Genomic DNA, 16,066 nt, shown 5'->3' with positions numbered 1-16,066 from the left:
CTTTATTTCCATACTTGGATCCCAAAGGAAGAAAGGATCTTGGACCAGAAACCACACACCTAAGTGATACAGACCAAAAAGCATTTCTTATTTTATGTTTAAATTGCAGCAAATATTTGCAGATTTGTTATCAGAGACCTTACAGATTTTTCTTCTAAATGAATCAATATGCCTATCAATCAGAAAAATTGATATTTAGCTCTGGACAATTTAAATAGGCTACTTCCTAACGGTCTATAGCGCTTATTGCAAAAGAACTAGTCTAAAAACAGGACAATAATAGCTGCTTTCGGAGCAACTACCATAAAGGCAGCAGTGAAATAGGGAATGTTCTTAAAGCGTTCTCTCCATTGCTATAGACTATCAATAGTATTGTCTAAGATAAGCAGATGATTTGATGATCATTTACTGGTTACATATTCCAGTATTCTAGTTATTTCGTTATGCAATAAAACAATCAAAGTCGTTTGGAATAATTTTATTTTCTACAAGGCACACACACATAAATATGTACAATAAATACATGCATCCTTGTCTTGTACACGTTAGCAATAATTGAAACGAGTTGAAGCAGTTTCTTTTAATTGTTTTCCTTTAGGGTCCATCTTTCTTAATAACCGACAACTTAGAAAAAGTTGGTTTGATTGTCAAATAAAAAAAAACAGTTATTGCAGAGACCGCTAAAGTTAATTCAATATTGATTTGGCGTTTAATTTAATTACGAATCAAGCTAAATATTCACAAAGCCTACGTAATATTACATTGATATGCCTCATGAACGTCCTATATCGTATCCAGCAAGCAATGCAAAGGGATGACAATTCTTTTAAAAAACTTTTCCATAATATTACGTTGTAACCTACGTACTCTTATTACTTAAAAGTCAAAGTAACTACACGACCCTACTAAAACGCTACTGTTTATGAATGAACCTGTATGAATAACGATTATTATTTATTACTTTATGCTAATAGTTAGGACATCATAATGTACACGTCAAAGTGAACGGAATTAGTCGATTTTTTACGTTGCGCTGCTCGTAAACATGACCGGACTTTTGTAGTACCCGCTACGATCCTGTAAGGGTGATTTGACTTCTCTTTCTGCCTGCTGTTGTCTGGATTTCCGTTCCAATTCTAGTTCTTGGGCCAACGATTCTGAAAAAAAGTAGATACAAAAAATATTAATTATTTAAATAACCTTGTGCATGTTTATTAAATTTAGCATCTCCAGGACGTAGGGAAGTCCACTCATATTATAAGACATAAATCTTATAATATGAGTGGACTAAGAAAGTCTTGCTTATCTCAGATACATAGGGAGCTTAATTCAGTTGACAAAGACAACTCAAGAAAAATATTTTATTTTAATTAAGCTGCATTTTTTTTGGAAAAACTGTTATCTTCAGGTTGCAGTGACTTGGCTTATTCAAAAAACAGTTTACCTTTTGTTTAATCCCATATTTTGCAGAAATTGAAACTATTGAAAAAACGAAAAATTAAGTTTTGCAGTTTTAGTCCTAATTTTGGAAAGTATTAGGTAACAGTTTTATTAAGCAGAAGGCAGCAAAGAGTTTTATTAGTAATTTATTTTCAACTTTTTTCTTCAATATAATTGTTTTAACCAGAAGTTTCATAAAATTTTTAGATTTTGGAGGTTCATAGCTCCTATAACCTGAATGAGATAGAGCAAAACGGCTTGCATGACTTTATCTTAGCTTTGAAGATCTATTGCGTAGTCCTATTTTCTTTCGTCTAAATAACATCTGGTAGATAATTATTTCTATTTTTAATAATTTTCAAAAATTCGAAAAAATCAATTAGCAAGAAGGCACATTTTCATGTAGAGAATTGAAACTCATGGCATGAATAGTTCTGAATCAGATTCATACTGACATATTAAAGTCTAAATCAAAAGATGTCTCTCATCCTTATAGTTCTAATCAAATGAAATTATATGCTTGTAAATGTAATGTTTCTTCAATTTCAGTTTTTTTTGAGGGCTCTGTCTTGGGGTAGATCTGTTGATTTTTCTTCTACTACTTATTTTGGAATTCCTTTTTACAGTTGTACTCAAACATTCTTTCGAACTATTTAAGGTTGTTCGATTCTGTAAACAAATTAACTTTCACTTTTCCGAGCTTCAAATTTGTACAATAAAACCATTTTTTATGCTAACTACACCGTGTTACAAATTTCCTACACAAAACTCATTCGAAAGCAACTAACAATGTTGCTGCATGTCAATATTCAAAGTTGTAGACCAGATTGTCAGTCATGCGCGCAATATAATATGCAAATAATCCGTCAGTTGTATATAAAATTACATAATCACCCTGGGCGGTCTCAAGTTGGCATTAATTAATTCAATTCCGACGAGACAGGGAAAGGGGGGCGCGGCCCTGGAAGGCTCGAATCAATATTACAAACAAATATAAGAGCTAAATTGAATTTCGCTTAGCGGCAGCAACATTCGTTGTTGCAAAGTTGCACGGGCAAACAGCGACCGACTCCGCCCATAAACACATTATGTAAACTAAGAGCAAACTCCTCGAAGGAAGGAGGAAATTATGCTGCGGCATAATAAGTTCCGATTCCGGAGACCCCTCTATCTGACCAGCGGCGTCTCATTCATTCTAGTGATACCTTACAATTTGATGGTATTTTTTTTGCTAATACACGTGGATGTAATGTAACTACAGTTCAACTTTAACTGTTTCGGCAATTGTTAATCCAATTTAAAGTGAAGAATTTGCAGAATCAAAAAAATGTTAATTTTAGAATGTTTACTGCAAATTTTCTAAACCATCTTACCTAAAGATCATAAATTTAAACATTTTTTGACAATCTAAGAATAAGTATGCCACTGGCTAGTTTAAAGTTATCTAGAGAAAGATGCAAGAGCGAAAATCCCACAGGAATGTGTAACAGGGACAATTCACCTGCGGTGGGGTTTGTGTGTCCGGATTTAAGGTGCTTAGCATTCATGGTCGGCCGTGTAATATTTAGACTCCTTTGAGCTATACGGCCAAACAAGGCGTTTGATGTTTCTCCGCGCCATTTAAATTACAACTATTAAATATTTGGGGACTTTATGGCCAGTTTAAGGGCGGAATAGTTTCGGCCGGACATCTGCTGCGCCCAAATCCGTCCATATTTCACGGACGCCCCTTTACGAAACAATAACCGCCGTTACATTTACAGCATCGATTTGCATAATCCGCATTTGTGAACGCGGCCTAATCTGGCAAAAGAACAACGCGAGGACGATTAGGTGCCCGAACAAACTTCTTAATTGAATGCCTCGGCTTATCCAGAACAAACCGAATCCAACCCTTTCACTTTAAGCAACGTACAAAACGAACCGAGATATTGCTCCATTAAGGACAACAAGGGACTCGGGACCGCTCTTTCCTTTGTGTTTCTAAGGTTACTTTGTTATTGCGGGAGGTAACCGCTAAACCTTTGGTTAAAATCGTAATGGAGCAAGTTAATTGCAATGTAAGAAAACTGATCAAAAGTAAAGATAGTATTTAAAAACTTTATCAAATTGGCTCAATTTTTAACACTAGCCAAAGTAGAAACAACTTTGACAAGACTATGAGACTTTCAATTGATTTGCAACAGAGGGAAATACAGGGTGTCCCAGGTTTGACTATTTCCACAAAAAAGTCTAAAAAAATCATTTGAAACTTATTTGTAATACGTTCCTGATGCAACTTGTGAAGCATTTTTAAGAAAATTTCTCTGCCTGAAGTATTTAAAATGCTATAAACCTAGGACAGATTTATGGTATATTTTTGAAATACCTTCTCAAGTAAGTCAAAAACAGTGATAGATAAAGAACAAAAGATCCTATATCTAGGTAAGATTTTTGGACTATAAATAACAAAAGAATGATTGAAGATTATGCTATGGTACATTATTAATATCTAAATTTGGTGTATAAGGATTATACAGTATGTCTCAAAATCTGTTGTCTGAGACTTGAACCGTTTTCAAGATGCAATTTCTTTTAAGTAAGTTTTTGACACTCTGAACTGAAAATAGCTTACTGAATGTCTCTATTATATGATCTTTGCAGCTGTTTTAAACTCTGGTTTCCAAGGATTTCTCTGGTTAAAAGTTGGCAACATTTACACAACTTTTACCACTTGTTCAAACTTCTTCAGCATCTTCACAAATGCAAGTATCCTTCCATACAGCCTATCCAGCTTGGATTTCAACTTCTGAGTTGTTAAGTTAATCTATTTCAGATCAAATAAAATGCATGGAATAAGATTGCCAAATCCTTTTTCTTTAATTCCTTGCCATGTAATACTTTTACACCCTGAATTAAGTGTACGTTTCTTCAGCTATTCCACTTTTTCGTTTTCTGGTGCATTCTCTTCATGGCGTTTTCTTTTTTTTGAATTTTGAATGAAATAGAATAGAACAAGATCCGCAGTTTTACTAGTATATACATTATCCATGGTTGTACAAGACTTTTTAGGAAAGATTTGATGAATGAAGTCATCATTTTAGCTAAACATTCAGCTACCATTTTGGCTAAATCAACTCTTGTTATTCTGTGCAATAAGTTTCTGAGATATTTGTCCTACTTCCTTCTACGACACACTCTCATCAATCTAAATAAGAAAGTCCGGCTTGACTTAAGCTCGGGTTAAGACCGCACCTTCCGCAGTCTTACCCCCACGTTTCGGCAGGAATTTCCTTCCGGTTTTAGAAGGAATAATTCAGGGCCGAACTTGGCACTTTAAGCCTTGGGGTTAATGAATAGGTAATTGGTTCTTCCGCGGCCGGGGCTTCCTGTTGTCCACGCAGGCCTCCGTCTTGGGACCCATTAGAGCTCCAAGAAGACTACATATACGGAAGGATACGCGGAAACCCGGAAAGTTGTGGCCCATTGTTCCCCCGGGACCGGGAGATCGAATTGAATTAACTGTAATTACTGCGGGATTAATATGGATCGTCGGACTATGTCTTCGCCGGGCCCGATATGCCGGAAACTATTGTGTAACTTCGCCAACTACAAGATTTACTTTGGGCCCCTGTTTGGAGTGTATTAAGGAAAAGCCGGAGGTAACTAAATTTATACGCCCTCCGGGGTGGTTGATCGAACCCCCCTTTTCGATCTGCGGCCGCTTTGAAATAAAACAAACAAAATGAAAAACAAAACAACGATATACCAGTCGTCAAATCCTTTGGCTCGTGCGGTAATGGACTAGAGCGACGATTTATAATGTGATTTGCCCTGGTGACAAAGTGGGCTCAGGCAGACACTCTGACTTGCTGGCGTTAACAGGGGCTTTGAAAGCCACCCTTAGGGCTTGTGGGGTCTCATGAGTATTTAAACCAAATTGTTGACTGAATGTGAACTTATTTACTCCAACAGTTCTACACTTAAAATAGCCAAATGGAACAGTCTCAATATAAAAAAATTGAGCAGTTTATATGCAACAGGGTTGTTAGAAATGACGACAGTATGTCTTATTACCATATCATTTGGAAACTAACTGTAATGGATACTTGGTAATCAATGATGGAATAGTTGATTACCGTCAGTTAAAAGGTCAATATACAAAGAAAGGAAAAGAAAAATGAATGGTGCAGGTGAACATAAAATTGGAAATCCTGCCTTTCGGAAGATGCCCGATCTAGCGTGACATACCATGTTTAAGAAAACACAATCCGGCCCCCTGAGAGTTCCATAATCGTATTCAAATTACAGTCGTTGCATACTGTACGAATAATTTCGTCGAAACATGCAATTTTTCGGCCATAATGGCGGTCAAACTATCATATCAAAATGGCCGCCGGTGTTTGTAGGTAATCGACTTTCGGGTTCGTTCGGCGTTTATGTACGTGTCCGTATGTGACCGGACGGTATGTAGTCGTATAATTTTACAGTTTCAAATTTAGTTTTTTTCTTTCGGGACGACTGTTACGATTCCGTACTTAATTGAAGCATAATGGACGGGGTATGACGAGGCGATATCGGGGCGCTCGACTTGGTAATAAGTTATTTTCATCGACGAATCACGTAGGTAATTAAGGCCGTCCGACTGACCGCACTTATGCCCGCTTTAATGAAGTAATTAGACACGCGCGCCATACTGCATTTTTTCAAATTACATATTACGTATTTTGCGTAATCTTAGTTTTTCGTATTGCATATTTCGATTGTCTTAAGTAAAGAGACAACTGTCAAATATGACATTAAATGACATTACTTATAAAAAAGTTCAAGATCATTTCAATGAATTCTACTCTTTCAGATAACTCAACATGCAAGATAATGCAAACAATGAACCGAGTAAATGTGACATATTTTGACAGGTGCTCACAAGATATTAAATAGGTGTTTTGGTCAAGATCATCTGTCAAATGACGTCACATTTTCTGCACTCACTTTAGTCAAGCTGGCATAAGTTACTAACGAAGTTTGGTCGTCAAGAAACACTTATACAGGGTGTCCCTGAAAGGTGGGGAAAAAATGATACCACAAATTCTCGAAGCTTAAATATGACGATATAGCCCAACTTACCTCAGTCCAAGTCGATGATTACGGAGATTCAATTTCGTATTAGTTTTTCCGAAGTATTTTAAATTTAAAATGTAGAGGGCGCCACTTACGACACCTTGTACACATTAAAACCACATTCTATATTGATCAGGTAGTCTGATCAATTTGAGTAGTTCTGTATTTCTAATTGATTTCAAAATTATTAGAGGTGGTCAAATTGAGGCAACGTGTGAACCTTGATTGATTGAGGTATGTTTTCTCGCTTTTTCAACATCTGGTACACAAGTAGTACATAAGTGGAGTAAGTTATTCTTGTAGCTCCTGAAGATGGCCATTTATATGTCAGAAACTAGTCGAGCAGACTTTATCCTTTGAAGGTTGAAATGAAATGAAAATGAAAGTGAAAGTATAGAAGAGAAAAAAAAGAAAAAAATATTTTTTTTTTAATAGTAGTTATTAAGACGCCTTTTCAGCAACACGATGGCATATTGACAAAATTCTATCATGGTTTGATTTTAAATCATCTTGGAAATGATGTCCTTGTCAACCAAAATAAGTTCTCCCATTGTACCGAATGGGTTACTTTTACGATTACCGAGATCCCACAATTTAGAATCAATTTGTGAGACTCTCACACAGTTAAGTGACATTATCAAAAACCACCTGTGGTCCTTTTAACATTCCCGGTGGGAAAAAGACCGTGTCTAATTGACGGTTACTAGATCAGTAACGCTTTTTAAATTTTTTTTTCTCTCGGATCTCTCTTCGATCTGTCGATGTTCTGTTGTCAGTTAATCGCCAACAAACCAATCTCAAATCCATCGGGGGGCAATTAACTTTGGGAAATTAGAGATCTGTAACAAAGCGGCAGTCAATTCCGGTAGTCGACACGGGCACAATACCGCGTAGAATTAAAACCGAATTAAAAAATACCTGAAAAGGAATCGTTTGTGATTCTGAATAGGGCCCCACACAAAGGGGCTCATTCGGCTCGCCAGAAAGGACACAACAGTAAACGAAAAGGCGAATCATGCCACTGAAAATTAAAACGCTCGGTCGTTAGTCGAACACTTTCCGAAAAGGAATTTCAATTTGAAGATATGGTGCCATTGCCATACAGTGGCACAGGGCCGGATTTGTCCCGTGGGTGGCAGAAGCCGGTCCTGGATGCGAGCCGCCCGGAGCGATTCTTATTTAAATCTGAGTGACAGTGAAAATTCGAGTTTTGTCAGCGCGACGCTAAAACGAAATCAGTATTCATCGTTTTCCCTCTACAAAGCAGATAGACACTTTGTGAAACCAAATAAACGGAAAATTTGTTTCGAGTAGCTTTTCCACCCCTGTATTCCCGTTCTGCCCTAACAAACTGATGATATACATTTCGCCTGGGACGGTTTTGGAGGTGTGAATATTTACCCTCGCGGTTTTGCCTGAAAGGCTATCACTAAATTGCTGTTGTCAAATCAGAAATTAAAATTGTATTTAGTTTTTAAATCTATTTATTTCATATTTGTGAAAAAAAACGCGCTAAAAACTGTTAATCAAGTTTTGTAATTTGGAATATAAAGTAATATGGACTAAAAGGATTAATTGTCAAAAAACAGTTATATTTTACTCAATAGATAATTCCGTTAATTTTGATCTGACATCTGTATGACCATAATTCTGAACGATCTGGATATTTAATCGTAAAATCAACAACAATTCACAAATGATAGAGCCAGATAATTTTTGAACGAATGTATCTGAAATGTTCAAGGAAATGCTGCTAGAATTTTAAATTTTGGTATGATTAGGGTCTCCATTGAGTATGCTCTTCCACTTTAAACGTCGGTTTTAATTATCTTTTACAAAAACTGGCAGGATATCAACTTTTTCTTAGTTACAAATGACTCTTTTAGATAATTTTTTATTAAATTATAAATGAAAAAATCCCAAAATCAGACATTTCATGGTTCATATGCATATTTACGTGGTGATAGTTTGATGATGGAGCAAAAAGAAGAGTGGACAAGTTCTGGAATTTTGGAAATCCTCAGAACAAACAAATTCAGTTATTTTATCATTTTATATTTCGCCATCGCATTAAATTTTCCAAACTAAAAAGTAGAAGAGCAATGGTTATTTAGCATACATGACTAAACCTTAATTCCTTCAAACACTATGATAATTATCCAAAATTTGACAAACCGTTTGCATCTCTAAAGTCAAACTTACCGGAATAATTCTGCCAGAAAGCTGAAGCGGCGCCACTGTTCATAAGATCCAATCCAGCATATCCCCACGCTTTATTAGCTTCTTGGTGAACCATTCCCATGGGTTGTGGATCTCTCATATCCCTACTAGCAATATACTGTGGAGGAGCATCCTCCACCTCTTGTTTAATTCTTTCTAAACGTTCTGGAATTCTGTCTGGAGTTGCAGTTCGGTTCTGCGGTGTCATTGGTTGCATAGTAGGCGACTGTCGCACTGGAGCTGGTGTGGAAGGTTTTTGAGGTTGTTGGTGCTGATGAAGTTGAGTTATTTTGTCTAAAAAGTCAGTAGAGTTAACATAGAAAAAAATGAGTTTGAGATGGTTGAGTTACCGTTGATTGCTTCGATATGATCTGCTGCTCCGGCGTTCCTCAAAGCATCCTCAAGTTGAGTGCGTCGGTTTAGTTCCAAGTCCAACTGGTCCTGCAGACGTTTTCTAGTTCTCTTTTCTCTTCGCAAACGTTTCTGTATTGCAACTGTAACAAAATACGCAAATAACTTGTTGCACTTAAAGCTACTTTGTAACACAAAGCTGCACATTTCCCACAGTCAAGTTTATGAAATTTTTTTATACACATTGCCCCATTTCTAGGTTAATTAGTTTTTTCTTAACCGAAGTATGCATATAAAACAAAATAGACAAATAGACGTTTGAAAAGGAAATAGCTATCGTTTCCTCTATTAATCTAATACAATATACCGGCCAAACCGAAAATAAATTAAACTTATTACCAAGCAGTTTTCAACAGGTAATTACACGATAGAACGACGTTCTTTTTGTCCCCATGGTACGTATGCAAATCAGTCGTCGGAAAACCAATAGTAATAGTACCACGAATTGGTACCGTTGCGGCCGTTCGAAATTCTCTCATGGTCGCGCTTCGCGGGTCATTGGGTTCCCCCTGAAAAACGGTACCGTCCCCGTGGCCAACGAGAAAGACAAATTAAATAATCGTTCAAAAAGTGCTGGAACATTCGGTCTAATCGGCCGAATTACCAGAACTAGAGCTCGAATCAGATGAGAAAAGGCCACCGCATCATCAATGACGCAGTTTTTAAAACTATTTCTTTCTCCTTCTACAGTTGCCGTCGCATTAGATATAATCAGAGGCGTCCTATTAAAATATTCCCGAAAATATATTGTTAAGCGGTCAAAAAGCTACTTGGCAACGTAGTACGGTTTTTACTTGGACACAATTAAAACAGATGCGGCAGCGGCCAGGGACATTTGGACCTTTTTATATGCTTTTACTAGCCGGCACTCTAAACGGTGTTGCCAAGTTTAAAAAAATGTAGTGGCGGACAGGGAGACTTAGGGGTTTAGGTTAGGTTAGGTTCCGTTTTAGTCTGGTGTTTTGGTTGTATTGTTGATGGTCGCAGTTGAAGTTCACATAGTGTTATGAATAAAAAACGTTATTTTGTCAAAATGTCTTTCAAAAAGGTTGGAAAGAAAGGTGTTATCATATACAGCCAAGGCCGTGAAATCGTCAGTAACGTCTTACAATTTATGAAGAAAGAAGCAGAAGGAGTTTCCATTCCTTTGAAAAACTTGTTGTCTTTTATTTTCTTTATTAAAAACGACGAAAATGTTTCATTTTACTGATAAAATAATAGCACGCCACTGACTGGCTGCAACAACTTGGAAAGTAGAGCTCGAATCAGCTAAGAAAAGGCCACAGGCGTCATCAAACGATGATGTCACGATCTCTGTACGTCTCGCTTTAAATATTGCTGCTCTCGTTACTTTCCAAGTTGTTGCAGCCAGTCAGTGGCGTGCTATTATTTTATCAGTAAAATGAAACATTTTCGTCGTTTTTAATAAAGAAAATAAAAGACAACAAGTTTTTCAAAGGAATGGAAACTCCTTCTGCTTCTTTCTTCATAAATTGTAAGACGTTACTGACGATTTCACGGCCTTGGCTGTATATGATAACACCTTTCTTTCCAACCTTTTTGAAAGACATTTTGACAAAATAACGTTTTTTATTCATAACACTATGTGAACTTCAACTGCGACCATCAACAATACAACCAAAACACCAGACTAAAACGGAACCTAACCTAACCCCCTAAGTCTCCCTGTCCGCCACTACATTTTTTTAAACTTGGCAACACCGTTTAGAGTGCCGGCTAGTAAAAGCATATAAAAAGGTCCAAATGTCCCTGGCCGCTGCCGCATCTGTTTTAATTGTGTCCAAGTAAAAACCGTACTACGTTGCCAAGTGGCTTTTTGACCGCTTAACAATATATTTTCGGGAATATTTTAATAGGACGCCTCTGATTATATCTAATGCGACGGCAACTGTAGAAGGAGAAAGAAATAGTTTTAAAAACTGCGTCATTGATGATGCGGTGGCCTTTTCTCATCTGATTCGAGCTCTAACGAGAGCAGCAATATTTAAAGCGAGACGTACAGAGATCGTGACATCATCGTTTGATGACGCCTGTGGCCTTTTCTTAGCTGATTCGAGCTCTACTGCCGTCCGAATGGGTCGATTTAATAAAATCGTTTCTGGTTTCATGGATATTTTCGTTTGGTGGTTGGATTTCTATGGGGCCACACAAGACGACTCGACACTATTTGTTTTGCCTCTAATATAATTATGGTTTTTCAGGTTCGCTGACTAATAAAAAGTCTGTGAAGAAAAGTTTTGTTTGTAATTGATTATTCTGTTTAATAATAAGATACTGCAGCTTATGGCTGAGCAATTCAATTGGAACAGTTTTGATTACAAGAAAACTATACAATAACTTACATACATTTTAAAGAGAGAACTATTAGGAATCAACGAGTTAGTCAAAGATGGCAACAAACTTCGTATGTGACATGTGTCATTCTGCCAAAACTAATGTGACTCCTTAGCAGTTAGTCACATGATCATCTTGTGACTGTCATCACATTTCCTTCGGCAACTGACTCTTGTCACTTATAAAACTAATCTGAAAAGTGTATGTCATCACGAGCAAGTACAAGATAATCTTATCGAACAAGAGGGTTGTTATGAAAAATACTTAAAATGACAGATATAAACTTGCTGACATAACATAAAAAAACTAAATAAATTTTAAAACTTTAACGCAAAAACTTGTCAACATAATATTTTCCTATTATTTTTACATTCCCTACATGCCCTATAAGTTTGTAATATGTATTCTGAAACACCCTGTATAACAGATACTAAAGAAATTACTCAATTGAATAATAGATACAGGCTATTGCAATGGTCAGATACCGGGTCGCACATTTTAAAAAAATGATTAAACATATTGTGATAATTCACAATTTGAGCACTGTATGGAAAACAGCTAAAATGACTGATTTTTCAGCGGCTATTCAAACTTTTACTTACAGTTTATACTTCTTTATGCCAATTTTCTTTATAACAAGAAATTTGGTAACTATCACCGATTGCATGGATTTAAAATTTTTTCTCAGTTTGAATATTTTCTTCATTAATTTGAAAATGTCGCCATTTCCAAGAAATTCAAATTAATTAATTGAATTTATAGAATTATGTTCTGCTCCGCAATTCTCGTAAAACCCAAATTATTTTTATTAAATTGTGATATTCTTTTAAAAAATCAAAAATAACAGCAATATGGTACTTTGTGCCACTATTGCGTCATCCTGTATGTTTCATTATTCAGTGCTCCATACCAAATTTGGTAATACTTTTTTTTAAATTTTTAAGTAGTAATAATAAAATAAGCACAGAATATACATGATTTAATTATTAAAATTTTTAAAAAGCAAGTAAAATTCATCGGTATGGCAAAGCAAAGTAAAACAAACAATGTGTAGTTCAAGAGCTATTATTCGCAAAATTAATTAGACTCGAAATTGAACAATGACGCACAGCAAATATAATATTTAAATTCGCTTAGGACAAAGGCTTAATTAATTACGTTAATTTGGCGGTTGTTTCTCGATGTACGGCAAACTAATAAACGATTTTATTAATAAATTGGGTTAAAACTACATTTCGCTTGCGCCCGGCCACCAATTACCGAAATTCTGTTTTGGTCCGGTTTCTGTGGTGTTCTTGAATTAATGATGGGCTGCCAGTCATTAAAACCGAGTTTTCCTCTCTTCCAACTGCTACAATACAAAGTTTTCTTATCGAGTCGATCTTGCTATCAACGACTCGTCTTTGTTCGTGTTCGCACCTAATATCCCGAGTCCAAAACGTTATTAAAAGTTGCATGATAATCGGTGGTTTTATACGATTTGTGGATTAATAACCGCAACAGCCGGATAATAAAACGCAAACAATACCGTATTTAGATAAGATTCTTCTTACATATGTATATTAAATTGCGCTTTTAATAAGTGTGTAATTGCCTCTTAACTGACTGTGGGGCATTATATCAATTACCGCAATCAGATCAAGGTATTTTTTATTTAAACGTATTTTGTCATGCCACACTTTAATTTTACAACCATTGCGATGATGTTCTTTACATAGGTGAGAACTTTTCAGGTATTAATATAATCAACCAACATGCAATTCTTATAAAAGAATAGTAGATGTAAATAACATAATACAAATAGTTATATATTCTAACATTGTCATGTCATGATTGAGTTTTATGTTCTGTCAACAGGACTTTTATACAAAAGTACTACTCAGCAAATGTTGTCAATTCGTTCAAGTATATTCCTTTTAGTACATTTTTATATCCAAACTAATAAAAAGGAGAACGTTTTTCTAGTCAATAATCAAGTCCGGCCTCAAACCAAAGTAAAGATGTCTGTCCTTGTTCAATACGTTAAAGTCAAAAAAATAAAAGAGGAATATTGCACCTGTTAAAAAAAGGATGAAACGTTATCGAAAAAGGTGCATTCCCGCATACAAAACTCGCATTTCCCATAAATATGTAAATCGGAATGGACTATATTGATTTATGCCCTGCGGCAGGATGTATCGAAACCGGTAATTTGTCTGTTTCGACCTGTAATTTTGTTTATCTTTTTTGCGAAATCGGCTCAGTTTTAATTTTAAATTTCATATAAAATTTTACAAATTTCCGCAGCGAATCTACAAAGTAACAAATTAGTTGTTTATATGTTTTATTGCACATACATTATGTATGAGCAAAACGAAAATTGAAGGACTGGTTTCTGGTAAAAAAACCTGACCAGTACAATATTGTTGATTTTCAACATTTTACAACATAAGTTGTTATCTATTGATTGGCAATAAAGCAAAAAAAAATGAGTCCATTGATTTCGCCTCTATAAATTCCAAAGCTAAAGAACTGGAGGTTAGGGCGCGATTCCATCTGGACGGCCCCCATATCAAACCGCATCATTTATTTCGATCCCTCAAATTGAATAAAGAAAACGTATTGGAAAAGTCACACGTCTGGCTTATCGCCGTTCGCAAATCACCCCGAAAAAGCAAAAAAGATACACTTATCGGCCGCTTTCTCTCAGATTTGTCTCTGAATTCCCCCCGATCCGGGAACGGTTTTATGTTTTTTTATGATATATCCTAATACGGGGGCTTTCTGCCTATGCAATACCGAATTTTACGACGATATCAACGTAGCCGATTACCTTTTGAAACAGTGCCGTAGAATCAGTTTTCAAGAATTTGTTAAAGCCCAAGTAGAATTGGTAGAAGTAATCCAAATTTGTAAGATGTTCTATTCGAAATAAACGAGTTATGGCAGACTTCCGGTATAACGGGAAGTCTTGTAATCTTAAAAATGTCTTAAGGGGATTCGTTAGGCAGCAATATTGAGAACTTATCAAAGAGTATTTCAATTTCATCATGGTGTCCATAAAGCATCAGAATATCATCATCATATCAAACTAATCTTAGAATAGAATCAATTCTTAACTTAAGGACTTAAGGCTAACTACGTAATACGCTTTTAAGCTATGACTGTGTATATTGAATCTTATTTTATGTTATTTTGTTTCGTTATTACAGAAATGTCCTGAAATGCAGCATCAATGGGACTGTTCCCTGATTTGTGGACGCCATTTGTACATTCTAACTCATAGAGTTGAGTACAGATGTCACCGGATGTTGCACAACAGCTATCAGAAATGTCCTATGTTTATGTTAAATACTCGTAAATTGTCTCAAACTCTCTCCAACAAGTTTTAAGAACTGAAAGGGAGAATGTCTTGTTGCCAATATTAAAAAATAAAGCATTAGAAGGACCTAGTTACATATTTATTTTAAGCTGCTCTGGCGGATGTCAGAATCCTGAACAAATAGAGTTATCGATTAAGTTGCTTTGATTAAGATGGTTTCTGACAAATTGAGATGTGTCAATCAAAATGAAAATAATTAAATAATCTTCGTTCGATTTTCTGTTATCATCTCCACTGCTGTTAAATTGAAAACTAAATGTATGTCTTTTACAATGTATCAAAAATTAGTTTGCATTAATTAAATATGATATAGAATAGTTAAAACACTTTAACCTGTAAAATATAAAAAAAAAACTATATTATATGTCAAAAATCAAAGTAAAATGGGATGACGTAACAAATAAAGGGCTCTTTCTATGAAGTGTTTGTTATGTCATATAATTTTACTTTGATTTGTGTCATAGCTGGAAAATCAAAGAGATAAACATAAGTAATCTTCTTTTATTTCCTTTTCTGTATCTAAATACCGCGTTCAAAATTCCGCCTAAACATGGCCCGCAAAATTTATAAATTCGGTATTGAGGTGTTACATAGGGAAAACTCTAAGAGTAGTAAGCCAAAGTAAGTGAAAGTTAATGATTACATATTTTTTTAATATATTAATATACGTTTGAATATTAATTTCTTTAATGATCATTTTGAATTAGTTAATATAAACATAATGCAAGTGAAATGAAACTAATGGTTGAAAATACTTTATTAAAAGCTGGTTAAATAAATCTAAAATTGATTAAACTAGGTTAATTTCTTGACGTTCAAGTATCCTAGAATTTTAGTTTTTGCTAGAATATTCTAATCTTAAGTTGTAAATTTTGGCGGAAACGCATTGTTTGACAAGAAATAAATATATAGATAACCCAGAGTAGGACCTCAAAAATTGTAAATTTCTCAAAATTTTGAAACTAGTATAGTGGCAGTAAATCTGTATAATAAGTACAGTCACTCCAACTGCTTGTCTTAGATTTCGTGTTTTTTGCTTAACTCTGACTAAGTGAGAAAAAACCCTAGAGTTCTATTGAACAATCGGTAGAAAACAGTATTGTTCACATTCAAACTATAATAACAAAAAGCAAAACCGTTTCGTTTGCTTTCCATCATCAGCTTATCGAAAAACGGACA

At 35.3% G+C, this 16,066-nt stretch overlaps 1 protein-coding gene across 2 annotated transcripts in view; it reads right to left on the bottom strand.

The window, feature by feature from the left end:
- Positions 1-463: 463 nt before the first annotated feature.
- dac (dachshund family transcription factor) overlaps positions 464-16,066 on the bottom strand; it is a 132,078-nt gene continuing 116,475 nt past the window's right edge. For both annotated transcript variants that reach the window (XM_081981862.1, XM_081981863.1), the window contains exons 9-11: positions 9,111-9,254; positions 8,743-9,054; positions 464-1,157 (exon numbers count right to left, since the gene is read on the bottom strand). In XM_081981862.1, the coding sequence (XP_081837988.1) occupies positions 1,024-1,157; positions 8,743-9,054; positions 9,111-9,254 (590 nt within the window). In that variant the 3' untranslated portion in view covers positions 464-1,023. The remainder of the gene's footprint in view (positions 1,158-8,742; positions 9,055-9,110; positions 9,255-16,066) is intronic.

This window comes from Ips typographus, linkage group LG6, assembly GCF_016097725.1.
Source record: "Ips typographus isolate SLU linkage group LG6, UJ_Ityp_2.0, whole genome shotgun sequence".
Classification (NCBI taxonomy): Eukaryota; Metazoa; Arthropoda; class Insecta; order Coleoptera; family Curculionidae; genus Ips; species Ips typographus.
Note: the sequence above shows the minus strand (reverse complement) of the source record. Positions and strands in the feature narration are given on the sequence as shown.